At 40.3% G+C, this 25,000-nt stretch overlaps 2 protein-coding genes across 5 annotated transcripts; both read left to right on the top strand.

The window, feature by feature from the left end:
• The first annotated feature begins 2,577 nt into the window (after nucleotides 1-2,577).
• tmem189 (transmembrane protein 189) lies at nucleotides 2,578-16,210 on the top strand. 4 transcript variants are annotated; one of them, XM_010890602.5, is made up of 8 exons: nucleotides 2,665-3,041; nucleotides 4,774-4,893; nucleotides 4,980-5,071; nucleotides 5,206-5,350; nucleotides 5,461-5,673; nucleotides 14,677-14,825; nucleotides 15,155-15,280; nucleotides 15,848-16,210. In XM_010890602.5, the coding sequence occupies exons 1-8, from the start codon at nucleotides 2,906-2,908 to the stop codon at nucleotides 15,992-15,994; spliced, it is 1,128 nt and encodes a 375-aa protein (XP_010888904.3). In that variant the 5' UTR covers nucleotides 2,665-2,905; the 3' UTR covers nucleotides 15,995-16,210. The 4 variants fall into 4 exon arrangements, with proteins under 4 accessions (XP_010888902.3, XP_010888904.3, XP_010888903.1 ...); XM_010890600.5 differs by lacking the exons at nucleotides 14,677-14,825; nucleotides 15,155-15,280; nucleotides 15,848-16,210 and adding an exon at nucleotides 7,111-8,500 and having other exon boundaries at nucleotides 2,578-3,041; XM_010890601.4 differs by lacking the exons at nucleotides 2,665-3,041; nucleotides 4,774-4,893; nucleotides 4,980-5,071; nucleotides 5,206-5,350; nucleotides 5,461-5,673 and adding an exon at nucleotides 11,834-11,936.
• Nucleotides 16,211-16,448: 238 nt separating this feature from the next.
• On the top strand, nucleotides 16,449-23,901 carry slc52a3 (solute carrier family 52 member 3). Its single transcript, XM_010890599.4, has 4 exons — nucleotides 16,449-18,047; nucleotides 21,143-22,240; nucleotides 22,516-22,639; nucleotides 23,195-23,901. The coding sequence occupies exons 2-4, from the start codon at nucleotides 21,234-21,236 to the stop codon at nucleotides 23,405-23,407; spliced, it is 1,344 nt and encodes a 447-aa protein (XP_010888901.1). The 5' UTR covers nucleotides 16,449-18,047; nucleotides 21,143-21,233; the 3' UTR covers nucleotides 23,408-23,901.
• Nucleotides 23,902-25,000: the final 1,099 nt, after the last annotated feature.

A 25,000-nucleotide genomic window follows, 5' to 3' on the forward strand; every position in this document is an offset into this window, starting at 1 on the left:
TGCACACCAGTGTTATTTTATTTGCACTATTCTGATTTTAAGTTTATGTTTTAGAGAATAAACAAAACCTTTCTTGATCTCTTGGATTTTAGTTCAAGCTTTAACAGTATATAAAAAACAAGAGGTTGTGTCTTAAACTCTAGGCCATACCAATGGGCACCATTGTCCTCAAACTACTAACCATGTACTGTGAATTTCCCAAATAACTTAAAACCAGGAATAGTGGTAAAATTAAGTGAACATGGTTGTTGTTGGTGGCGAACCTGTGTTGAGTTGGCTGTCTCAATATCAATCTCATGCTGTCAAGGAAGTGGCCAAGGCAGATCGTAGAGGATGTTCCACAACTGTTGCTGGTGTTCTGTAATAGACAGCCCTTCTCTGTTCAGTTCTAGAACTTCCCTAACTGTGTGGGCCTACATGCTGCACTGATTATCTACTGAGGGACTCTGGAGGTTCTGGAGGTTCAAAAATGTGTATGGGGCCAACCTTGGGGAGTCTAACCTACCACACCTCCAATCTTGTCTGGCCTCCTTGCAACATTCTAGGCCTGGTTTAAGAGTTTGCCCATAATCATGTGTATTTTATAAAGCTCTTATTACATCAGCAGTTGTCCTAGAGGATTATAGAGATACCCAGTTTAAAACCCCAAAGTGCAAGCAACAACAAGAAACTGATGCACTGTGACTCTGAGTTGTGGCCTGTCTTCTTCTGGTTGTGCTGGGTAAGATTATAAGAGTACGTTAACGTTTTGGGCCAATTCAATACTTTTGAATGTTCAGATGATCATTAACATGACTATCCAATAAATACAGGTAGGCCGGATCAAGATTGTTTAGGCAGAATCCAGACCGCTGGTCAAGGACAGGGATGACCATGTGGTCTGTGGGCAGTAACAGCAGGAATTGTAAGGCTGAAGCTAAATATGAAACACAACCAGGTGCACTTTGGACAGGGACAGCTTGGCCAGGTAGTGCTAAGACATAGTCTTCCTAAAACTCATCAGGATACCAGAGAAATTAGAGGGAGCTTTCCATTGATCCAAAATAATACCTCAGCATAGAATTCAGACTGACCGTAGTCTCATAGAAAATAAACCTTTGCAGTGTACTAGGTACTGGGACAGTGTGGAGGGTTCGCACAAAACCACATTGACCCTGTTGTACATCTCCAAATTCTAGGTCCAGTAAGAAGGCCTGCGTCTTGTTACCGTAGCGTATGCATAGGTAATACAATCCAGAGAGATGAGTAGGAGCAAGTCCATGTAATGCTTTGTAGGTAAACAGTAAAATCATAAAATCAACCCTAACTTTAACAGACAGCCAGGGTAGACAGGTACTGTGAGCATATGTGAATAATGTGATCAAGTGCTTGGGTTCTAGTCAAGATTCTAGCTGCTATTCAATATTATTTTCCTTGACCATGTCGATCTGTACACTCCTAAACCACTCCCTAAACGTAGCGCTCTCTACATTAGCTTGTGCCACAACCCACTGAGACTCCCACACTGAACAAGTCGCTCCTCCTTCCTCGCTCCAGACCATGGTTCCATTGTCTTCCAGCAGTCTTCACACTTGACAGAACTCTGGGGCCTGCAGCGTTTTGTTATTGTGGCAATCTCTGTCTTCTTTGGTCTTCCACACTACCAGACAGCTTTCTCCAAGCAACGTTTCTTTAGCCCCTCCACTTCCTACCATCCTGGGTGTGTTAGCATCCCACTGCTCTGACCATTGTAGCAACGAACATGGGAGACTCAAAAGGTATTCACCAATATTCATTTGCCAGCTGAAATGATCCAAGATCTATTTCCTAGCACATGGCACGACAGCTTAATCCTGGGGTTGAGATGTCCGATCTGTCCTAACATTCAAGCTAGCTCTAAATCAGGGCTCACCAACCCTGTTCCTGGAGATCTGCTGTCCTGTAGGTATCTGCTGTCCCTTACATTCTTTCCCCCTTTTCTCTGGCCCCATGACTTTCCACCAATACCCAAAGGGACAGGCATCATGCCCCAAAAAACCTGTTATAATTAAATGCTAATGATGATAATGAGTTGACCAATGAACCAGGCCCGCATATAATCTGTGCCCCCTCAATTTTGTTTCCACATAAACACTGTGAATGGTATATGAATTAGATATTCATGAAAAATGCCCCCTCAATCATTTCATCCTGCAGCAGCGCCTGCAATGAACCCCACCAATTTGAGAGGAAACCCTGTAGAGAACCCGGTATGATCCAGGCACATGGATTCTCTCTCACAGCACCTTCAAAAAGTTCCAAAACCAGGCACAACACCAATTTTTACACAGATTTTATCACAGAGTACAAGGTTTGAGGTTTCTGAGTTCCGAGGTGATTTGAACGCGGCACGATTTTCGTTGACGTCATCATAAGACAGAATACATCCCTGACTCACGTCACGTCTACCCTTCCCCTACGCAGGCGTTCCTCAACTGCCAAACCCGAATGCTGTGATTGGCAAACACATGGGTGGGGCCCGGAAATGTGTTTGTTCCCCATACTATCTAATTGGTTAATCTCTTGGTTATGGAACTATTTATCCGACACCGCAATTGGCCGCCTTAGATCGCAAACTCAATGTGATAGGCAGTGAGTTAAAGCAACGATGTTGTTTGGTGATACTAATCCTCCTCCGTATTGTTTCTGTGGGGTGAAAGGCCGACATGATTTGCACCACGGAAGAACCCGTGTACAAGAACTAGGCGAAACCAAGAAAGTCAAAGCATTAACACCGCGGCTCAGTCGAAGAAGCACATGACTTGCAAAACGAGCGCGCCCTATTATTCGTAAAGGCGTGTTCTTGGGCTGAACCGGACCAATCTCCATCAGTGTTCTATCCAACTGTTTCCTGAATGCATGAAGGGGGTTGAACCAAGAGTGCAATATGGCGAGAATGGTCAACGAAAACGGGTGCGGGGACGATTTAAAGACCACAGCGTTAAAAGAACCAGGTTGTGGTTCGGTGAGGGGGGGTCCTCAACACGCAGGTGCTAAGGAACTTGCGAATTTGTATTCTCCAGGTGAGGCAAACACTTTCTCTCTACTAACGTTAGGAATATCGTAGCACAATGCGCACACGTTGAACAGGCAATTAAAAATGTTTAGACATTAGATCACGGAAATAAGTTATTTTGAAAATTAGTATTTTATAGTTTCAGTACATAAATAATATTACAAATCTACCCGTAGATGTTGAATAAGAGCCATAAACACAAAGCTCAGTTTGAACACTGGGGGGGGGTTTGCTTGACCTTTTAAAAACAACTTATTGTAACATGGACCTAAGCCTAGTGATCCTTACCACTAAAAGGATTTAGGCATACCAATTGAACTTTCTATTTTTAATGCGTCATAGGATACTCTAAATTTTAATTACATTTGTTGCCTTTTGTGCATGATGCTTCTGACAGGGTTCTCTGTCTCGCTTAACTCCCATTGAAAGACGCTGAACTCATATGTGCTCATGTGAACTGGCTTTTACATTCCACACTGGTATGAGCAGAATGCTGTCACTGTCAGCCCTATTAATACAGCAATAGGATGGTATTGGCGACACTGGTTATTTTTCTCACTTAGGGTGTTTACTTACGACTGAGCTTGAACCTCCTCTCTGGAAGCAGACTTGAGAAACTAGACACACAACCTCAACCAGGCCCAGACCGTAGCGGGTGCGCCGAGGTCAGAGTAGAAGCTTTCCTGAATAGGCAACACTACACCGCAGTCATCGGGTCCGAGTGCCACAGCGACCCTGGCATCAACTGCCGTAGGCGCACCAGGAGCTGCGACAAACATGACAGCATCAACAGCAGCCCCCGGAGCCCCCGAACATATAATTGCTTCCCAGTAACCACGCAACCACTTTGGAGATTTAAGAGACACAAAATTCCCTCAGAATTCACTCGAATCCTTCTATTAAAGGTAGATAGTTTTGACAAAATACTTTTATTAAACTAAATACGCTGGCTTTTTTTAGGTGTCACGAGTGTACGTGGAAAAGTCGCAGGAGTTTGATGACGAAACTGGTCTTATTATTCAAGTTCCAACGTCGTATTATAAACAAACCGACCATGGCACTATATTGTGTTATTTTACAACCAGAAAAATGTCGCCTTTTATTTTTCGTAGCCTAATAAACAAATCGCGTTGATAATTTACTCCTCCCCACCTGAGCCCCTCCTTAAGTCCTTGGTACCATATAGTGGGAACAGGAAAGTCTAGACTCTAGAGCCAACATTAGCATAAATCACCGTGTAGCCCAGGTTTTGGGGTTTTTCTTTAAATTGGTTCCTAGTTCAGACCTAAACAACCAGGTGGGGGTAGAAACGAACCAATTAGTGACCTAATTAGTCAATTATGTACAAGGTGAGAGCGAAAACCTGCAGACACTCGGCCCTCTGTGGAACTGGTTTGAGACCTCTGGTTTAGATGAACATATCCCTATCTGTAGGGATAAACTGGCCAGGAGGAAGGTCCCTCAATATTACTGAATCCTTATCTGGGTTGTCATAATCAAATTTTTCAGTTTTGAAAAGCCTGATTGTAATGAAGTGCCCTGGTGGCTGAAGACTGAAAGCTTATGCAGGATTTTGGCAGGGGTTTTGAATTATGAAGCTGCTTCTTCCTTTGATGTCTGGAAGCTATTATGTGAAGCATGCATGTTTAGAGGTGTTGTTTCATTTTCCCTTTTAGATTCATAATTGTTTAATCAATTTATTATTGTTCAGCCCTGTACATTTGTCTTTGCCTTAACAGGAAAAAGATGTCAAGAGTGGATATCTGTGGTCCTTTGCTTCTCGTTAATGGCTTTCAACCTCTTTCACCTTCTTGCTAACTTCCACCTGGATCATATTTGGTATATCCTTCTGTGCATCGGTAAGGACAGCTGACACTTTGACTAGTAGAATCTCATGTTTGGTTTCTCATTGACTGAAAACATTATTGCTCTCTTTCTCACTCAGTGGCTGGAATATTGACTGCAGACTTTGCCTCTGGCCTAGTCCACTGGGGTGCTGACAGCTGGGGATCCGTGGAGCTTCCTGTCTTTGGAAAGGTAGAAGGTGCATCCATTACATGACTAGATTTTAAAATGTATAATTCCCCAATATGTTGTCTATTTAATTGTAGCATTCTGGTTTAATGTTCCTCCTGTTATTTTAAACTCACTTTCTGATATCTGGCCCCAAGGCCTTCATCAGACCATTCAGAGAGCATCACATTGACCCCACAGCCATCACCCGTCATGACTTCATTGAGACCAATGGAGACAACTGTATGCTGACCTTGATACCATTAGCATACATGGCCTTCAACTTCCTCACCCACTCGCCTGGTAAGCTACTACCAGACATGGTACTGTTATTTTTTTAGTTCAGCCAACACTCTGACATCTGAAACCATCATTCTTTCTTGCCCCCTACATCCCCTCTGTTGCACATGTAGCTGAGGTCTATCACAACTACCTTTGGAACTGCTATGTGATGGCAGTGGCCATCTTCGTTACCCTGACCAATCAAATACACAAGTGGTCGCACACCTACTTTGGGCTTCCGAGCTTGGTGGTCTTTCTACAGGACTGCCACATCATCCTGCCCCGCAAGCACCATCGTATTCATCACGTGGCACCCCATGAGATGTACTTCTGCATCACTACAGGTTAGTGCATGTGGGCAGTAAATGAATCAGTCAGATGTGTTTTATAAAGTCCCTTTTTGTCAGCAATTGTCACAAAGAGCTGTATATACCAAGCCTTGAAGGGTAAGCAGTGGAAAAACTCTAGAAATCAAAAAACCTAGAACGTTTCACTTCTCAGGGTATTACAGAATATTGGCAACAATGTCAGGGTTCCCTGAACATATCCGCCTTCTCTTACCCAGACAAGGGAGTTGAGGAGTTTCTGCCTGCAGAATTGGCGGTTCTCGTTTAATTCATTAGGTCAAGTATAAGGTAGATTGGTTCATGAGACAACTCGCGTGTGAACTGTATCATTTAAAGTCCTCAAGACGACAGAAAACATAATGGACATCATGGAGTTAAAAGATAGAGTGCATTAGTTTGGGACAATACATTATTGTTATTACCTCCAGCGATGAGTATGACAATTCTGTGAATCTTATACTATGGCCTTCACAGTCAGCGGATCTCAAACCAGTTGAACACCTAGAGGATATTTCGAACCTACGTGTTAGACAGCGTTCTTCATCAAAACACCAAATGAGGGAATATCTTTTGGAGAGATTTCTCTCTCTTTCTATCTCTCTCTACCCTCTACTACTCTAATACTTTCCAAATGCACTCAGATAGATAGATAGATATCTGTTTAAATAAAAAAGATAGATATATGAATTTATAAAGATATAGAGTTCCTTTGGAAAGAATTCAGATGCCTTCACTTAACTTTATTGTGTTACAGATAATTTTGAATTGATTACATTTATTCTTTCCACTCAATCTTCACACAATACTCAAATGACAAAGCAAAAATAATGTTTTCGAAATTTGCCAATTCATTGAAAAGAAAATGAAATTGTAGGTAAATGGGTATACAGACCCTTTGCCCAAATAATGTATAATTTTAAGGGGTATGAATAATTTCCGAAGGCACTGTATATATACTGTAGATATACACATACCATTGCTCTCAGCCAATCAAGAATCAAAGCGCAGGCGTTCATTTAATAAGGCAATAAGGCACAATGGGTTGTGTTTTATGGCCTATATATCATGGCTAAGCGCTGTTCTTATATGTGATGCATTGTGCAATTGCTGTAAACAGTGTTTTGCATAGTGTTTTGACAATATCCCACAAATGCTGGAGATCCCTTTTTCCCTATTATGAACCAGTTGCCAAAGCAAATAAACTAAGTTATGTCATTTCCTGTGGTATTTGGTCTCATAGCAAGCCAGTCAGCATGCAGGATTATAATCTCCTGGTGTATAATAAACAGTTCTGAAGGGTTTTATGAATATTCCCTTTGTTACATCAGTGTTTTTGGCTGTGCCAACAACAGCTTTGTTCTATCTGTCTGTTCTGCCTATGGATTGCGTTCCATTAACCTCTTGACCACATTTATTATGGTCTCATCTCCCCAGGCTGGTTGAATTATCCCCTGGAGAAGCTGGGTTTCTGGTCTAAGCTTGAGGATCTGATCCAGAGTTTGACGGGGGAGAAGCCCAGATCTGACGACATGAAATGGGCCCACAAAACCTAGTAACCATACAGGCTGGCTGTAACCTCCGAAGTAACCAGTTTCTTTTTTTCCCAGACTTAATCAATAGCTTACACAAACCTAACCAATGGTTTGATTTCAGAGATGCCATACAGCTTTAAATCTTGCACACTTCGTCTGGTTCTATCCGTAACATTCTTTTTAACCTTCTGTGGAAATCTGAGCTGATCCTCATTTAACTTTATATTTCAGATGAGATATCTTTAGGTTGAGAGAACCAGGTGTAACACTGAAGCCATTGTCCCTTTTAAAGGGAAGGTAGAATATTTTTGAATGGTCATCCTTTTCCGAAAGTTGAAAAGTTAGAAAAGCTGCTCAAATATTTCAGATACAGTTGCATTTACTGTTTTTGATCACAAGTCATCTCACTGGGCATAGACCCTGACATTTCTTTAAATATTTTTCACTTTATAGAGCTGGCTTAGGTTGTCTGCATCTAATCATTTTACTTGGATAGACATGGCAGTCTTGTGCACTATTTAAAAAACATAAAAATAAAAAATAAAAAAAGTATTAGCCTTAACACTGACAGATGCAGTAGTCTGTACTGCATTTAATTTCAGTCTATTTGCAGAACTAGAGTATTGTGCAATGGTCCTGTGGTGGTTCTTTCCAACCAGGGTTTTCTGTCTAAAAACATTTATTCTCAAGTAATTAGCCAATATGATTTACACACCACATGCCTTGTTTTCTAACTTTACAGTTGGAAACAAAGTTTACACATAAGTAGTAAAAAAAATAAATAATAATAACATTTTAGTGATATTGGCAGTGTTGCTGCCACGTAATCATGGTTTATTACCAACACCACCACCAACATGCAGCCTGGTTGTGTGCCTATTAATCACTAATTTTGAAATGATTTTCTCCATATATATGCAAATAGTTCCGCTTCTGATTTAAAAGGAATATCGCAGATCCTGAATGTCTTCAGTGATCCACTGCTCTCTAATTTAACTTTTTTTATTTTTATTTCCAGAAGGTGTGTCGCACTGACTTACAGTACCAGTCTAAAGCTTGGTCACCTCATTCAAGGGTATTTAATTAGTTTTCTATTTTCCACATTGTACAATAATAGTGAAGACATGAAAGCTATGAAATGACACATGGAATCATGTCGCAAGTGTGTGCAAAGTGGTCATCAAGGCAATGGGTGGCTCTAATATGCATTTGATTATTGGGTTACTACATGATTCCATATGTGTTATGTCATAGTTTTGATGTCTTCACTATTATTCTACAATGTGGGAAATTGTAAAAATAAAGAAATACCCTTGAATGTGTATGTATTCTAACTTTTGACTGGTATTATATATATATATATATATATATATATATATATATATATATATATATATATATATATATATATATATATATATATATATACAGAGAGAGATAGATTGTTATATTGCATATCATACCAGGTTGGCTTATGGAAGCAATATGATGGATCACCAGCTTTCCTTACTGTTTCCATAAAACAAACAAATTGACAGTGTAATGAAATCAATTTGTTGCTTTAATTGACCAATTCCGTTTTTGGGCAGTTGTGCAATTGTTCTACAATTTAATGTCATTTTCATTAAGAAGGAAAAGAAATGAGGGTAGTACTGCTGGAATAAAACTGTAGAACCTTCTGTAGGTGTAAGGTGCTCTATGGTAACCAGGCTAAATGGTACTAAAAAACCCAAATGGACCAAGACCCACCTCATGTAAATAGTTTATTTAAATGATGGAATTTTCAATTAAAAACTTCTTACTCCTCGATGAAGATCAACATGTCAAAAGTGCAGAAAATGTATCCAATTAAATGTCATCAAAATAGGCTGTTTAAACTATTTATATTGAGAGTGCATTGGTCCATTTGGTTTGTAAATGCACAGTATCTTGTTTATCCTTGATTTGAACAACCAAATTTGTCATTAATTACTTATGGGTTGCCCTGCATTTTGTGGCTTTATATATGGGATTAGCAATATTCAGAGTGAAGAAGTTTAAAAAAAATATGTATAAAGCCTGAACTAGTTCATCTTATCGTAATTAGTTATTTTTCCTGAAGCAAAAATGTTTTTTTTTTTAACCTATCAACAGATCTCCTCATTCTTCTGAATCAGCTCATATTTTTAAATTGTAGGTCAGCAGAATTTTCTTTTGCAAAGTTAAATCGTATTTATGGTAACATAAGTCAGATATTTTGGGAGTTACTGGGACTTTGCTGGGAAATTTGATTAAAATTTCACTACCTCGAGTTTTCTGAGGAGGATGGAGAGTGAGTCATTTGTCAAATCCGATGAATTTGATGTAGGAATATCTTTTTGTTAGGTATGGTTTTTCATCCTAAAAACTAGTCTATGGTAAAACATTAATAGACCCAGCCTGAAATAATGTTATCCTGAAATGCCTTATTTGTTTATGGCTTTGTTGTTCCAGGTTCTATTCAAATTACATGTGGATCTAGCTTTTCTGTTGCCTTATACTGAAAAGTCTCATTCTAAAGGTTTAAAAATGTCTGCACATGTGTGGATCTAGGCATGTATGCTCTTTACGTGGCTTTACGTCTCACCCCTTCATTTTCTTTGCTTTTGTCCTGCGAAACCTCTCCTCCATTTGTGTTTTTATCTTTACTCATGATTTGATTGAGATGTATTCTACCTCTGTCTGTTTGAACAAACGTTCCAAAAAATGTTTATAGGTTAATTTAGGATGTGTTTTTTTAACCTAGGATATAGTAGAGGCAGGCTACATCTTCTATTGGGGCAAACTGGGGCTCCCTAGTAGTCACGGCTACTCCTTTCTCCCTGGACCGTGTGCTGGTAATCATGTAACTTTGTCCTGTCTTAATCATGGACTCTACACATGGACTTTATGCAAGCTACATAGGCAACATGAATAATACACATGCAAGACAGACCGGCAGTCTAAATACCATGGCTAAGGAGCCAGACAGACCGGGACATGTCAAACTGTCAGTTATGTAGTGGATCTTTTGCAGATGAGCACTCCATCACCTTCTGTTTTAGCAACCCAGTCTTCTCTCTTGCTCTAGTTTTAGAATGTCTATTACCTAGCTACGTAAAAGAATGTGCAGACGCTTCTGGATCTATAGTCCCAGAGATTTTTAAGTTAAAGGTCAATGAGATATTAAGGGTAAGTTGTGAATATATATTTTTATTTATTTTTTTAAACAAATTAGGTTACAATTATTGTGTAGAGGTAGTCAGGGAAGATTAGTAAGATTAAGTAAGTGAATGAATCAGTAATTGTCTTGCTTCACTAGTATAATTTAATAAGTTGAGGGAAGTAAGTTACATTTAGTAGGATAAACTAAAGTAGCTTTTCATATTGGTGAAATTACAATCCCTTTTAAAATGTGTTAAACAGTGCCAAACTTGTTTGAATGATTTTTCTTATGATACATCTATAATGTGGTATATGCAATATTTCCTCTGCCATACTTCTGCCATTGCAGATTTGTTTTGCAGGGGGTAACAGATTGGTTGTAATATTATGCATCAAGCCATAGGTTAGTTTGGATTGAAAGATCGCAAATTTATGTTTTTGTGTATCCTATTGACCTAATGTCTTTAAAACAATGCTTTCTCATTCATTAATTTAGCTGAAGGTCTTGTTGAAAGTGTACAATTTGCAAAGCATTTTCAAAGATTTGGCTTTCGTTAAAGGAATAGATCAGAACAACCACCTTTGAATTTTACTTGGTGGATGTTCTCTAATGCACTTATTTGTAAAAATATCAATTATAATTGATCATTGATGATTGTTTTGGTGTGTTTTGACATGCTTTGTCTCAATGACATTTTTAGTGCTCTCTAGACCCCAAGGTTGGCCTTATCTCTGCCTAAATAATCTGTTGTAAATGTAGCTTACTGGTACATTTTAGACCTACTTTTGACTCAAAATAGCACTGTATTATTTGATTCTGCCCTTAAGTTTTCCAAAGTCATTATATGAATCTTTGATAATATGAATCTTGTCGATGTTAGTAAAGTATGGTTGTCAAATATGATGGAATTGTAGATATCAGAAACAATGCCTTGATGCCTTTCTGTTGTCTTCCATGTGGAAGACTAATATTACAATGTATATTTTATATTTATAAAGAAATGTAATAAACAACAAGCTATTATTTGGTTGTGTTTATTACTTGCACGACATGGATATCAAACAAAGACAGTGAGAATGCAATAGCTTATTATACTTTCACACATTTCAAATGATAAGTTATGCCATTGTCAGAATAATTACCATGATATCAAATATATGAATGGAAACGTCCTGTTAAAAATATATATATATACTATCTGCCTCTAGTTGTGTGTAATAACGGAGTGTGATGAACTCACTGAAATAGAAATGTTTTTTGGTTACATTTAGAACTGGGTGTGTTCGGAGGTGGGTGATTTGGTTACATTATAGTCCTTCGTTTCTAAGTGATGTTTTAATTTTTATATATAAATAATCATGTTTATTTCAGTGTACATTATTTACTCGGCCCAAATGCTTCATAACACAAAGCACTTAAAACACAGGATTTAGCTGGGTAAAATCTGATCTGTGGATCAGTTTCTCGAGCTAGCGCGTCCGCATCTCTCCGCTCCCATCAACCAATAATGGTTACGTGCGCGCTCCCGCTACTAAGCGACAAGATGGCGGTCGCCGCCGGATCAGGTAAACGATTATGATAAAGAAATGACTACCACATTACTAATTCCGTATACAATTATAAGCAGCATTTGATAGCGAAGTGTTTAAGCGGTACATGTTACAATAAACGTTACATAAATGCAAAAATATAGCTAATTTCACCAAAATACGCCTGCATAGTCGCAGTGCTAGCTAGCTAACGTTGGCTAAGTAACTTAGCCAACGTTTGCTAGCTAGCACCTGCTATCAGCCAACTGACCAGTCTTTTTGACTTGTAACTTTCATTGCCACAGTTAACTAATGCTAACAATACTTGGCAAATTCAGTTTGACCCTCACAATGTAAAGTCGTCGTTATATTTACCAACATATGTACCTCTAAAGCTCGTTGGACAGTTAACATGGCAAAATAGTTCGTCAACCTGTGCCGACTGATTGCCGCGTCATTCATCTTCACAGGCTTTTGTTTTTAGCCTATCGTTCTCTAAGCTCGCTGACTAGCGATAACTATTGTTTAAAACTAATTCACTAGCTAACGTTAGCTGCTGGTGTCCACATCCGGACCGTAATTAACAATAAAGCTAACTTACCTCATACATAGCTAAGTTAACTAGCTAATCTGTAGTTTAGTGATGCTTGAACTTGCTGAGTTGTGTTATACTTACTGTACGTTGTCAGCACTGGTTACCTAGTTAACTATTTGTTGTAAGCGTAGCCATTTAATTTATAGTCTTATAACGACACGATTGGTCAGTGATCTCGTTAGTTGACTTGTCATTGTAATCAACTTGATTTATTTAGTTATTGTCTACCCGATAGCAACATTTTTAGCTTTTTAATTCGACAATTCTGTAAGCTAGTAACGTTAAATCATATATTTCTGTTTAGGCCGACTCGTTTTGACCTGTGAAATGAAATGGCTAGCTAAACAGTAGCGAGTATTAGCTCTTCACATATCTGTGGATTTCTTTGATCGTCCACATTAAGACAATACACATCTGATTGTTTTCTTAAATAAGTGCTAGAAACGGTAGGTGGGTATGGTTTGAAGGAGCTAATGTATATATCTGCCTAGTTTATAACCAAGTAACAAATCTTCAAAATTATTTATCAGGTGAATGCTCAAGGTAGACAAAATCTTACACATGCAATATGCTTACAGTAGCAATCAGTTGTATTGACAACAAGCACCATTTCAGTGATAGCTCAAATGGAAGGGAAATACCACACTGCCAGATATCTCGGCATACTCAAGTACTGTTTTCAGTTGAGGAGTGGTGAAATGTTTCAACACAACATTCAAACAACATTGAATCCTTAACAGTTAATGCTTTCACAAAAATATGTTTAGAAAACCCTAGCCTACTGTTGCTTATGTTTGTCCTGTACAACTGCAGTCCTTCCTGGGGGTTATCCAACCCAACCATTTCTGGAATACAACCACCAACCTTTAGCGTTTAATTTCTTGACCCAATCTAACTGACCGGCTTTATTGAAGTCAGGCACCTTTGAAAGAGCAAGAAACGTGGCCAGTAAAGTATTACTTTTAAAACAACCTAAATATACTTTAATTAACACTACATATTGTTTGCGATCAAGTCTTCCCCTGCTGCTGTTAACTACACATAATACAAGTATGATAAAGACACATTATGTATATAGGACTGTCTAGTCAAGCAATGTAGATAATATTTACATGCTGAGTTTCTTGCTTTTCTATCGAGCTCCGATGCATGAGCATTCTAAGTCTTTCTCCCTGTCACTCCTGCATGTGTGAATGCCGGCTAAGTCAGGGCGGCTACATTAACAAATGTCATTTGTTGACGCACTTGAAATGTGATCATCGGTTGTTGGTGACGCAGAGTGGTTGCTAGAAAACCTCTCTGTTGATTGCTTCGCAACATTAAGGTATAAAACTAAAGGAAGTATGCTGTACTTGCCAGATAATTACATTTACAGGCTAGGCGGATTATGTCTCAGTGCTGAATGTCTATAGATACATTGGCCAGAAATCTTACTGGTGTTTTCCTAGCTTATGGCCCTTGTTGCCTGTCACCGCTGTTTAGTTGCCTTAAAATAAGGTGATTCTACCATGGGGAAATTATTGAATTGACAACAACAAATAACTTGAATGTTTGTAGTCAGATTGTAACAGTCCTCTGTTACGTTACCATCTACCGCAAAAAGTATTGTTGCTGCATTGTACACATTAGACCCAAAACTGGGTGTGAATGACAGGGTATGGTACCTACTCAGCCTGTTGTACAGTAACTGACAATTCCCTTATTTTGTCACTGAGCCAAATTACCCCACCCTCTACAGGTCCCCTAGGTACTGTTGGTATGCCACTACCAGCATTTGAACACCTGGCCACAGTGAAACCGCTGTTCTGTACCTAGTTAAGTCTTTTTTTTTTTTAAATACCAAAGGTTTGGGGAGAAAAATAATTTTCTCTTTGACATGCTAGAGGAATTTCTTACAGGAAATGATCTCTACCATCTGGTTAAGTTATGGGCTTACCAAGGTATCTGATAATAACAGCTTCTATCATGTGACACTGCCCTAACCATAACCCTTTTAATTGTCTGATAAACTAAAAGTGGTCCTATACAATGTATTATGTAATATAACGGCCTGGCAAGCAATAACTGTATCAAAAAGCAGTTTGCGTCTTGATAGGGCGCTATGGATTAATCAGTGAGTCTGTGGCGCTGTGTTACTTGACATTTTAGATAATTGCTGTTTTCTTGTTGTTGCACCAACAGGCGTTAAGGTTCCTCGTAACTTCCGGCTGCTGGAGGAGCTGGAAGAAGGTCAGAAAGGTGTAGGGGATGGGACAGTGAGTTGGGGTTTGGAAGATGATGAGGACATGACCTTAACAAGATGGAGAGGGATGATCATTGGCCCTCCTAGGGTGAGTAGCTTACTCTGATCCACCAACATTCACCAAGTCAACCACCAGAAACAACCTCTAGCCCCTAGGCAGAGATTGTGAACGTTTCACGGGATTGGACAGGTGTAAGCAAAACAACAAAACATTCTGTCTAGCCTGTCAAAGGCAAGCTGGCGCTATACATGCCACGCTGAACCGATCCAATCCCCTCATGTTCTCTTCTAGAGGTGGGGACTTGTTTGTACCTGGAAAGGTCCACTGTGTTCAAATGTAGACATTTTGTAAACATGCTGTCTGCAACATATGCCTGGCTTCCCCTTCTGACTGGTGTCTTGTATGTCATTTTTCAGACAATCTATGAAAATAGGATGTACAGTCTGAAGGTTGAGTGTGGGCCCAGATATCCAGAGGCACCACCCTTTGTCAGATTTGTGACTAAGATTAACTTGAACGGTGTGCACAACTCCAATGGTGTGGTAGGTATACCTGCTAGGTCTCACTGCAAACACATGGAACGCTGTCTCGGTCTCAGTCTCTGATTCATATGATGTTCATATCACCTCTTATGTTGAAGTTGTTTTTAAATGTTTATGTTTTGGCTATGTTTGTTGGTGGAAGTCATTGTCTGACCGAACATTCCCTAGCTTCAATAGTATTGTATGGATTCCAATGGTGGTGTAACATACAGTTGGATGGCTGGTAATGGCTCTTATTACATACGTAGGAAATGTGACGTGGAATAACAGTCTGGTGCCATTTTGGACCGGCGCTTTTTGTGTGGACATACAACATGTAATTTACATGATCGTAGAGGATTTAGGTCCTGCAAAATTGAACATTTCTGGGGTTGCATTAAAGTCACCTTTTCATATCAGAATATCCATACAAAACTTCATATAAAAAATGCAGTTCACGTAGCAACACCGCTAGATTTTGGGATATGTCCGTCCGCAGCCGATCAGTTCTTTAGCCAAATGGAATATTCCTACCTGATGTTAGTATGGTTGAGGTGTGTGGTGACGTGGTGGTTCTCGGTCTTGCAGGTTGACACCCGGGCTGTGTCTGCACTGGCCAAGTGGCAGAACTCCTACAGCATCCGCGTGGTCCTGCAGGAGCTCAGACGGCTCATGATGTGCAAGGAGAACATGAAGCTCCCCCAGCCACCAGAGGGCCAGATCTACACCAACTGAGCCCACGCTACTGCTCACCTTGCCCGTTTCTTTCTCCTCCCCCCTCTTTTGTTTGCATTCATCCCTTCATCCCATCCGCCATCTTCCGTCTATTTTCATTCAGTTGCCTGCAAACACTCAAGCGTACACACACACACACATATAGGGTCATACATGTATGCACGTGTACACAGATATGCGAACATACCTGCGCACACACACACACACACACACATAGGGTCATACATGTATGCACGTGTACACAGATATGCAAACATACGTGCACACACACACACACACACGCGCGCGCACACATAGGGACATACACGTGTGCGAACACACGTATGCAGACACAAACATGCAATCACTTCTGTATGTCATTCTCAGGCCCCTCCCCTCTTCCATCACTGGAGCTCTGGTTGGACTACAGAAGACTGGGCAGGCGGAGTCTTCGGGTCCAAACCAGACCTGATCATTCAAATACTGTACATCTTACTAATCTTTTTTTATTATTATTTGTTATAAATGCAGATTGTACAATAACATAAATAATCTTATTGAGTGTACTTTGTGTGCTGCTTTTTTGTAATAGGGACCCACTTTGACTAGGTGTATGTGCTCAGTAATGTCATCTCAAAAGATTTTCACACCAGGAAACTAGCAACTAAGCTTAAAAAACCCAGAATAAGTTGGCTACCTCTTAAGTTCCTAGCTGAACAGTAAACTTGGTCAGTAGGCCTGTCTCTTTATAATCGGGTAATTGTCATTCTCCATATGCCTTCCCTGTATTGTGCTTTTACACTTATGTAAGTTTGTATGGTCAGAACGTTCGGTTTGAGTTTATTCATGGACTCTTAGCATGGATTAAGGGCTCCACAATAATGGTTACACAATATCATCTGAACAGCAGCTAATGTATAGTTCTAAATATGCAGTGCCTTCCAGTTTAGCCGTTCTAATGCTGCCCTTGAACTGGGATCAGGTGGAACAGAACATTAACGAGGTGCAACAGTCAGCAGTCGCTAAAGTTAACCATTTTCAGTTGCACTTTTGTTACTTCAACTTCTTATTGTTCCCCACTAACTGAAAGGATAAAGTGGTGGAGGCCTTTGGGTTAAACGGTCAACCATAACTTGGTCATTATTGGTTGTAACCATTTTCAGTTGCATTTTGTTACTACAACTTCTTATTGTTCCCCACTAACTGAAAGGATAATGTGGTGGGGGCCTTTGGGATACGCGGTCGACGTTTACTCGGTCTCTATTGGTCGATACCATTTCAGTTACACGCTTGTTACTACAACTTCTTATTGTTCCCCACTAACTGAAAGGATAAAGTGGTGGGGGCCTTTGGGATACGCGGTCGACGTTTATTTGGCCACTATTGGTCGTTGATGTTTCTAATTGATACCTTCCCGGGTATTTTGAATGTATACTCAGGAGCAATGCATTATTGGTGTATATAGGGTGCTCCAGTGGTCTACACCACTGCTTCTGGTGGACATTAACTGCTACAGCATGTGGTGGAATCTGGCCACCTCTTCCAGCAGAACCTCCCTATTTTCCTGTCCCGATAAAGCGTAGAAATGCCTGAAGGAAATATATCGTCCAAGCAACAATACATATTTGACGTGGTTTCTTGTTAGATCTTATGAAGGTTAAGGTTACTGGTTTGAGAAAATATTTCCTGGCATATGAACTGACGCCATCTCCCTGGGTTATTGGACTAACGTTGATATTTGCCTTCACATACTTCTGGACTGAGATGGAAACATTGATAGTCCAATAGGCCTGTGTAGGCGGAGGGAGGGGAAGTTCCGTCTGTAGTGTGCTTCAAACTTTATGGCTCCGCCGCAGATTTTAAGGGAACAGTTAACACTTGCTCGAATGTACTTGAACACGGTGGAGCTGATTGCTGGAGTGGACTCTGAACTAACCAAAAGTTCATGCCCACTCTAGTTCCCGTCCAGTCTAAGTGAAGAATTGGGAAATCTGGTCGCATTTTCTTACAGAAGCTTTGTGTGCTTAGTGACGTTGGATTCCTCAATAGGGCATCCCCACAGTGGCTGAAGACTGTGAGTAACATGTTTTATCCTCTTAATTCCTATGAATAATTCCTCTATGGACGTGCAGTGAAACAATAGCTGAAGTTTCATATTTTTGCCCTGGTAGTCTTGGCAGAGAGATTCTGATCAATTCACCTAGGAAGAATACTTTGAAAAAATATATGAACTGAAGGCTCAAGCATGCCAACCGCAACGATGCCGTCACCGCAATCCTTTAAAATACCCCTTACACTTATTCCATGAACTGGCCTGCATGATTGAATGAAAGTAATGAAGCCTCTCCAAATCATTAATTTTGCCTGCAATACGTCAGTTAAGTATTACTGACAGCAATGTTGTTTTTGGCCTAAGTTGCATACAACTGCCTTTCTTCACATCCAACACAACACGGAGAGAACCTATGATGATGACAGCTCTTGTTATGTCCATGCCTGTCTTATGGGTATGCTTGAGTAATGTGAGAGCTTCTGGATAATTTATCTTAGGTTGAAATATAAGTATGTATGGCGAAGACTGTAATATGAGATATATTTTTGTTACAATTGCTAGCATTCTAAAATATGTCCTGTTCTCCTCAGTGGTCTCACTTGTGTATTAAAAAAACATTATTAGTCTTATTCGAACTACTCCATTGACACAGTTCAGCATTTGTCCTTGACTTACAGTAAAAAAAAACATTATTTATAGGGTCAATCTTCATATTCAACCCTGGGAATTTGTCTCTGACGCTGCTTTAGTTAAAGCTGAGACACAGGGCTGTAAATAAGTTACATTGTCTACAAACATTGGAGTAAGGGGCACTTACTTTTTAGGTTTGACATTTGAAACTATTTGGTATGACATCTGAACTATGCTCATGAGGCATTTACAGTATGTTACCTACCTTCTTCATGAATCATTAGACAATAACTGTGTCTGCATAAAATACAGGGAGCAAAATGAGAATCGGATTTGAACAAATTAAGCCAAATCTGTATATCAAAGGTTGCTTCACCTTGCAAGACACTTAAAGTGTAAAACACTAGGGTAAAAAGCTATTTGGTAAAATAAATTAAAACCTAGTACGCCCACAAGAATAATGCATATTTTCCTTTTGGTTAATCAGTAATGATTGTCATGCTTCAGGCTAGGGCTAATTGATCCTTGCCTGTCCTTGCCTTGATCCTTGATTATATACTCACATCCAAAACTAAACATGCACTATCATGCATATTGTCATGAATATCCTACTATTTGACTCTTAATCCACTCTACTGTTATCATTTTGGTAGCAGTGTTTTTAAAGTGATAGTTTACACAACAATCTTTGGGATTATTTTTCTTTTTGTCCAGTTGTCTTTCTTACATATCAATGTCTACATACAGGTGCTGGTCATAAAATTAGAATATCATCAAAAAGTTGATTTATTTCAGTAATTCCATTCAGAAAGTGAAACTTGTATATTAAATTCATTCATTACACACAGACTGATATATTTCAAATGTTTATTTCTTTTAATTGTGATGATTATAACTGACAACTAATGAAAATCCCAAATTCAGTATCTCAGAAAATTAGAATATTATTTAAGACCAATACAAAAAATGATTTTTAGAAATGTTGGCCAACTGAAAGGTATGAAAATGAAAAGTATGAGCATGTACAGCACTCAATACTTAGTTGGGGCTCCTTTTGCCTGAATTACTGCAGCAATGCGGTGTGGCATGGAGTGGATCAGTCTGTGGCACTGCTCAGGTGTTATGAGAGCCCAGGTTGCTCTGATAGTGGCCTTCAGCTCTTCTGCATTGTTGGGTCTGGTGTATCGCATCTTCCTCTTCACAATACCCCATAGATTTTCTATAGGGTTAAGGTCAGGCGAGTTTACAGGCCAATTAAGAACAGGGATACCATGGTCCTTAAACCAGGTACTGGTAGGTTTGGCACTGTGTGCAGGTGCCAAGTCCTGTTGGAAAATGAAATCTGCATCTCCATAAAGTTGGTCAGCAGCAGGAAGCATGAAGCGCTCTAAAACATCCTGGTAGACGGCTGAATTGACCTTGGACTTCAGAAAACACAGTGGACCAACACCAGCAGATGACATGGCACCCCAAACTATCACTGACTGTGGAAACTTTACACTGGACTTCAAGCAATGTGGATTCTGTGCCTCTCCTCTCTTCCTCCAGACTCTGGGACCTTGATTTCCAAAAGAAATGCAAAAGTTACTTTCATCAGAGAACATAACTCAGCAGCAGTCCAGTCCTTTTTGTCTTTAGCCCAGGCGAGACGCTTCTGACGCTGTGTCTTGTTCAAGAGTGGCTTGACACAAGGAATGCGACAGCTGAAACCCATGTCTTGCATATGTCTGTGCGTGGTGGTTCTTGAAGCACTGACTCCAGCTACAGTCCACTCTTTGTGAATCTCCCCCACATTTTTGAATGGGTTTTGTTTCACAATCCTCTCCAGGGTGCGGTTATCACTATTGTTTGTACACTTTTTTATACAACATGATTTCCTTCCATTCGCCTCTCTATTAATGTGCTTGGACACAGAGCTCTGTGAACAGCCAGCCTCTTTAGCTATGACCTTTTGTGTCTTGCCCTCCTTGTGCAAGGTGTCAATGATCGTCTTTTGGACAGCTGTCAAGTCAGCAGTCTTCCCCATGATTGTGTAGCCTACTGAACTAGACTGAGAGACCATTTAAAGGCCTTTGCAGGTGTTTTGGGTTAATTAGCTGATTAGAGTGTGGCACCATGTGTCTTCAATATTATTCTAATTTTCTGAGATACTGAATTTGGGGTTTTCATTAGTTGTCAGTTATAATCATCAAAATTAAAAGAAATAAACACTTGAAATATATCAGTCTGTGTGGAATGAATGTATACATTATACAAGTTTCACTCTTTGAATGGAATTACTGGGAAAAAAATCTACTTTTTGATGATATTCAAATTTTATGACCAGCACCTGTATGTCAAACCCTCTTGTGCCCTATTACTTACATAATCCACAGCTACATGCCAAACAGCATTCAGGATTCAAACCACCGGGTTTATAAATATTTATATACAAATATCTCTTTGAATATTTCTTAACTAAATCTCCATTTGTCCTTTTTTTTTAGGATGTGAAGGTAAATTTTCCCTTCAGATCAGAAGTTCTTCCTGAAACAATCTCTTGCTTCACAATCGACTCGGACCAGCTACAGTACAGCCATGTCTTTGCTGATCCACGTTCTGGCCTGCTGCTTCGGTCTGGGATCCTGGGTGGCGGTCAATGGCCTGTGGGTGGAGCTACCCCTCATTGTCAATATACTCCCAGAGGGTTGGGACCTCCCCTCCTACATGACCGTTATCATCCAGCTGGCCAACCTGGGGCCTCTGTTTGTCACTGTTATGCACAAACTGCGTCCGAGTCGGATGAGGGAGAGCGCTGTTATTTACGGTGTGTTGTCCATTGGGATTCTGGCCTGTGTGCTGTTGGCGTTCTTCTGGGATGAAACCACAATGTTGGTGGGAGCATTTCGGAGCACAGCCTTCTTCATCCTCACCTTCTTCCTAGCTTTGGTGGATTGCACTTCCTCTGTCACCTTCCTGCCTTTCATGATGCAGCTGCCAGCAAAATACGTCACCACGTACTTCATTGGGGAAGGCCTTAGTGGCTTTATCCCTGGTGTGGTGGCTCTTGGCCAGGGGGTTGGCATTGCCAAGTGTGTAAATGCCACAAATTCCATTGGGAACCTCACTAAAGACTACATATTCCAGACTCACTATCTACAGCCCAACTTCACCACTGAGGTGTTTTTCTTTCTCCTGGCAGCAATGATGTGCTTAAGTCTGGCAGCATTCTCTGCCCTCAACAGGCTGCCCTGCACCACTGAACTGTCCACAGAGAACCTGGTTCCAGACACTGACACAACTGTGTCAGTCTGCTCTGGCCTGGACAACCCCGCAGCGTCGAGTGAAGGGGAGAATTCAAATCCAAAACCTGCTACTGAGGAGGCAGATCAGCCAGAGCTGGCTAAACCACGGCACTCTGTTTTTCAGTTAACTTTGATCTATTTCATGGTAGTCTGGGTGAATGGGGCGACAAATGGCATATTGCCCTCAGTGCAGACATACTCCTGTATGTCCTACGGCAACTTGGCCTATCATCTGTCGGCTGCTCTGTCATCCTGTGCCAACCCAGTGGCCTGCATAGTTGCCATGTTCTGTCCTAAAAGGTAATATCTCAACCTCAGTAGCTTTTTTATTTGTTAATATTTTACAAAATAGGATGCAAATCTTAATGGATGTGTACGTTTGGAGTAGCTTCCCGTTTATAAATGGGAATTATTTTTACAGCATGCTCAGTTAAATATGTAGAAACACTACTGGTATTAATGTTGAAGTAATTCTGTTTCCCTCTGCTATGCCTATCTCTGCGGTTACCTTCATAAGAATATGTCTCTTTCGGACACAAGTAACTAACCACTCCCTTTCCCTTGTCTCTGTTTAGGTCACTAGTCCTCTTGGGTTTGCTTTGTGTCATTGGATCAGTCTTCGGAGGATATAACATGGCAATGGCTGTCATGAGTCCCTGTCCACTGCTTATAGGCTCTGTGCTGGGAGAGTCCATCATAGTGAGTGACACACCTACACCTGTTTTGATTGGCTTCAGAGTTCAGAGGCACTTCATAAGAAACGGGGGGCTCTGTATCAGGTTATCTAAATTACTGATCCTTGGTATTTTCAAAACAGGAGGCAAAGTTTCGATTACTTATAGCTGCAATAATAATTAAATGACTGTATTAATAATATTACAATAATTAATAATATCATTTGTAAGTGCTTTTCAAATCAGAATACCTAAGCTGAGAACCCCCACCCCCACCCACACATACACAAAGAAATCTGATTACTAGAGGTGTCATCTTATAAGAACCCCATTGGTGTTCTGTCAGTACACCTAAATACTCGAATGCAGTTGTTGTTGTTTGCTATACGTAAGCTTTTTTCTGCTGTAAGGATTGGGGCACTAAAAGCAGTATCTATACCTTTATTAAAGAGAGAGTGAGGTATAGGAAAGACGGGGAGAGTCAAAGGGCAGTGGACCATAAGTTCTGACTGGGGGCTCAGCCGTGGTACCTGCTGGCATTTTATGAATGTAATGAATTTTGATCCCTTGTGACCCTCAGGTGCTCTCATGGGTCTTCTTCACGGGAACCCTGACCTATGTGAAGGTAATGGTGGGTGTCATCCTGAGGGACGAGAGCCACAGCGCCCTGGTGTGGTGTGGAGCAGCAGCACAGACTGGCTCTCTTCTGGGCTCAGTGGTCATGTTCCCACTGGTAAATGTCCACCACCTGTTTCAGTCAGGAGACTTCTGTAACACCAAGTGTCCTGAATGATTACGAGACACTTACATGCCTACGAGTAAGTATATATTTTTCCAAGCCAGAAAGGCCCATCTTTAATTTCTGTGGTTTGAGGAGGTACACCCCCTGGAAAGGACACGAGTGGGGGGGAAGTGAAGTGTGTTCAGGGAAAGGACATTGACTGGACAAGATTAGAGATTGGACTCTGAACATGCCTTGAAGGGGACTGTGTCGAAATGTTGCTCAATGGGTCATTTAAAAGAATGCTTTCATAAGGTTGATTTTCAACCCACTCTTAAGGTTTGCACTGATTGTTGTGAATGTCTGCCCTTGTATAGTGGATTAAGCACTTTTGAACAGTTTTTCTTTTGTTTACAATAGCCTGAATGTTGGAATCTTAATAGTTTTTTATTATTCTGTTGTCATACCTGTGTGAATATTCTGAATACATGGTATAAGCAGAATTTAGATTCACTTCACAGAAACACCTTAACTTAAGTTAATAAACCCTTATCTTGAGTAAATTATTGAAGAGCTGCAAGGTTCATTTTTCTACTACTCAACTCAGTGGAGTCTTTGCTGTGTGTGAATGTTTTACATTATAACACTAGATGGCGTCACTATATCGTGTCAAAAGAATAATGCATTACATTTTTCACATTACTCTGGCACTCCAGAAGATTCTCTAATAAACACAAAGGATGTTAAATGAGACTTTAACTATTTATTAATAACACTGCTGGGCTAAATACTTTATACCCCCCCCCCCTCGCTATCACTCTCTATGTGTGTCAGTAGGAATGTTTTTAACAGCCTTCATTGAATCGTCACCATGTGATGTGCACTGTTGTTTGTTATGGTAAATACAAAGCAGTTCACAGGACGTGAGCTGGTAATGTGTTAAAATTAATGTGTGCCACTGTCATGGGCCTATTATTACACAATGCTTCCTCGAGACCTACTATAGCTTTCCAGGATGTCTAGGAATCAGCTTATTTTGGATTGAGGGCTGCATAAAGCGACCCCCCCCCCCCAGTAGTCCCTGGTCTGAGGGGAAGCACAGGGAGGGGTTCACTAATTAAGGTCAGTCAGGGTAGAGGAGGTCGTCGGTCGGCTGTTGACCCTGTCGCTGGTCACTTGGGAGCTCAGTTGACCCTGAGGCACTGAGTAAAAACAAAAGAAGAGTGAGGGCAACAATTACCCCAAACCTGCCTCCGGTTAAATGGGGATCAGGCGAATAGCATATGCAACTTTCTCACTTGGGTTGGAGAAAATCACTCTAGCAGATTATTCACACCACTGACAACCCCAATATAAAACATTTTTTTTTAACATTTAGCAGATTTCTTATTATATATATATTTTTAAGTAAGAAAGTTGGCTCCTGTTTTGATTTAGGCCCTTTCACAGCTCCTCAAGCACTATTGATAAACCAGCTGCATCTTGCATGCAAATGTCGTTCCCCCTCGTTTCACAACGACCTTGAAAATCTGAGTGCAACTAAGAGGTTTTTCGGCTGGCTTCATTAGCTACATTCCTTGATTGGCCTAGGCTTTTGTGTCGCAGGGAGGCATTGACAAGACAACACAAAGCAGCAGCAAAATAAAAGTGTATCATTTTCCATCC

The sequence above is a fragment of the Esox lucius genome, chromosome 12 (genome assembly GCF_011004845.1).
Source record: "Esox lucius isolate fEsoLuc1 chromosome 12, fEsoLuc1.pri, whole genome shotgun sequence".
Classification (NCBI taxonomy): domain Eukaryota; kingdom Metazoa; phylum Chordata; class Actinopteri; order Esociformes; family Esocidae; genus Esox; species Esox lucius.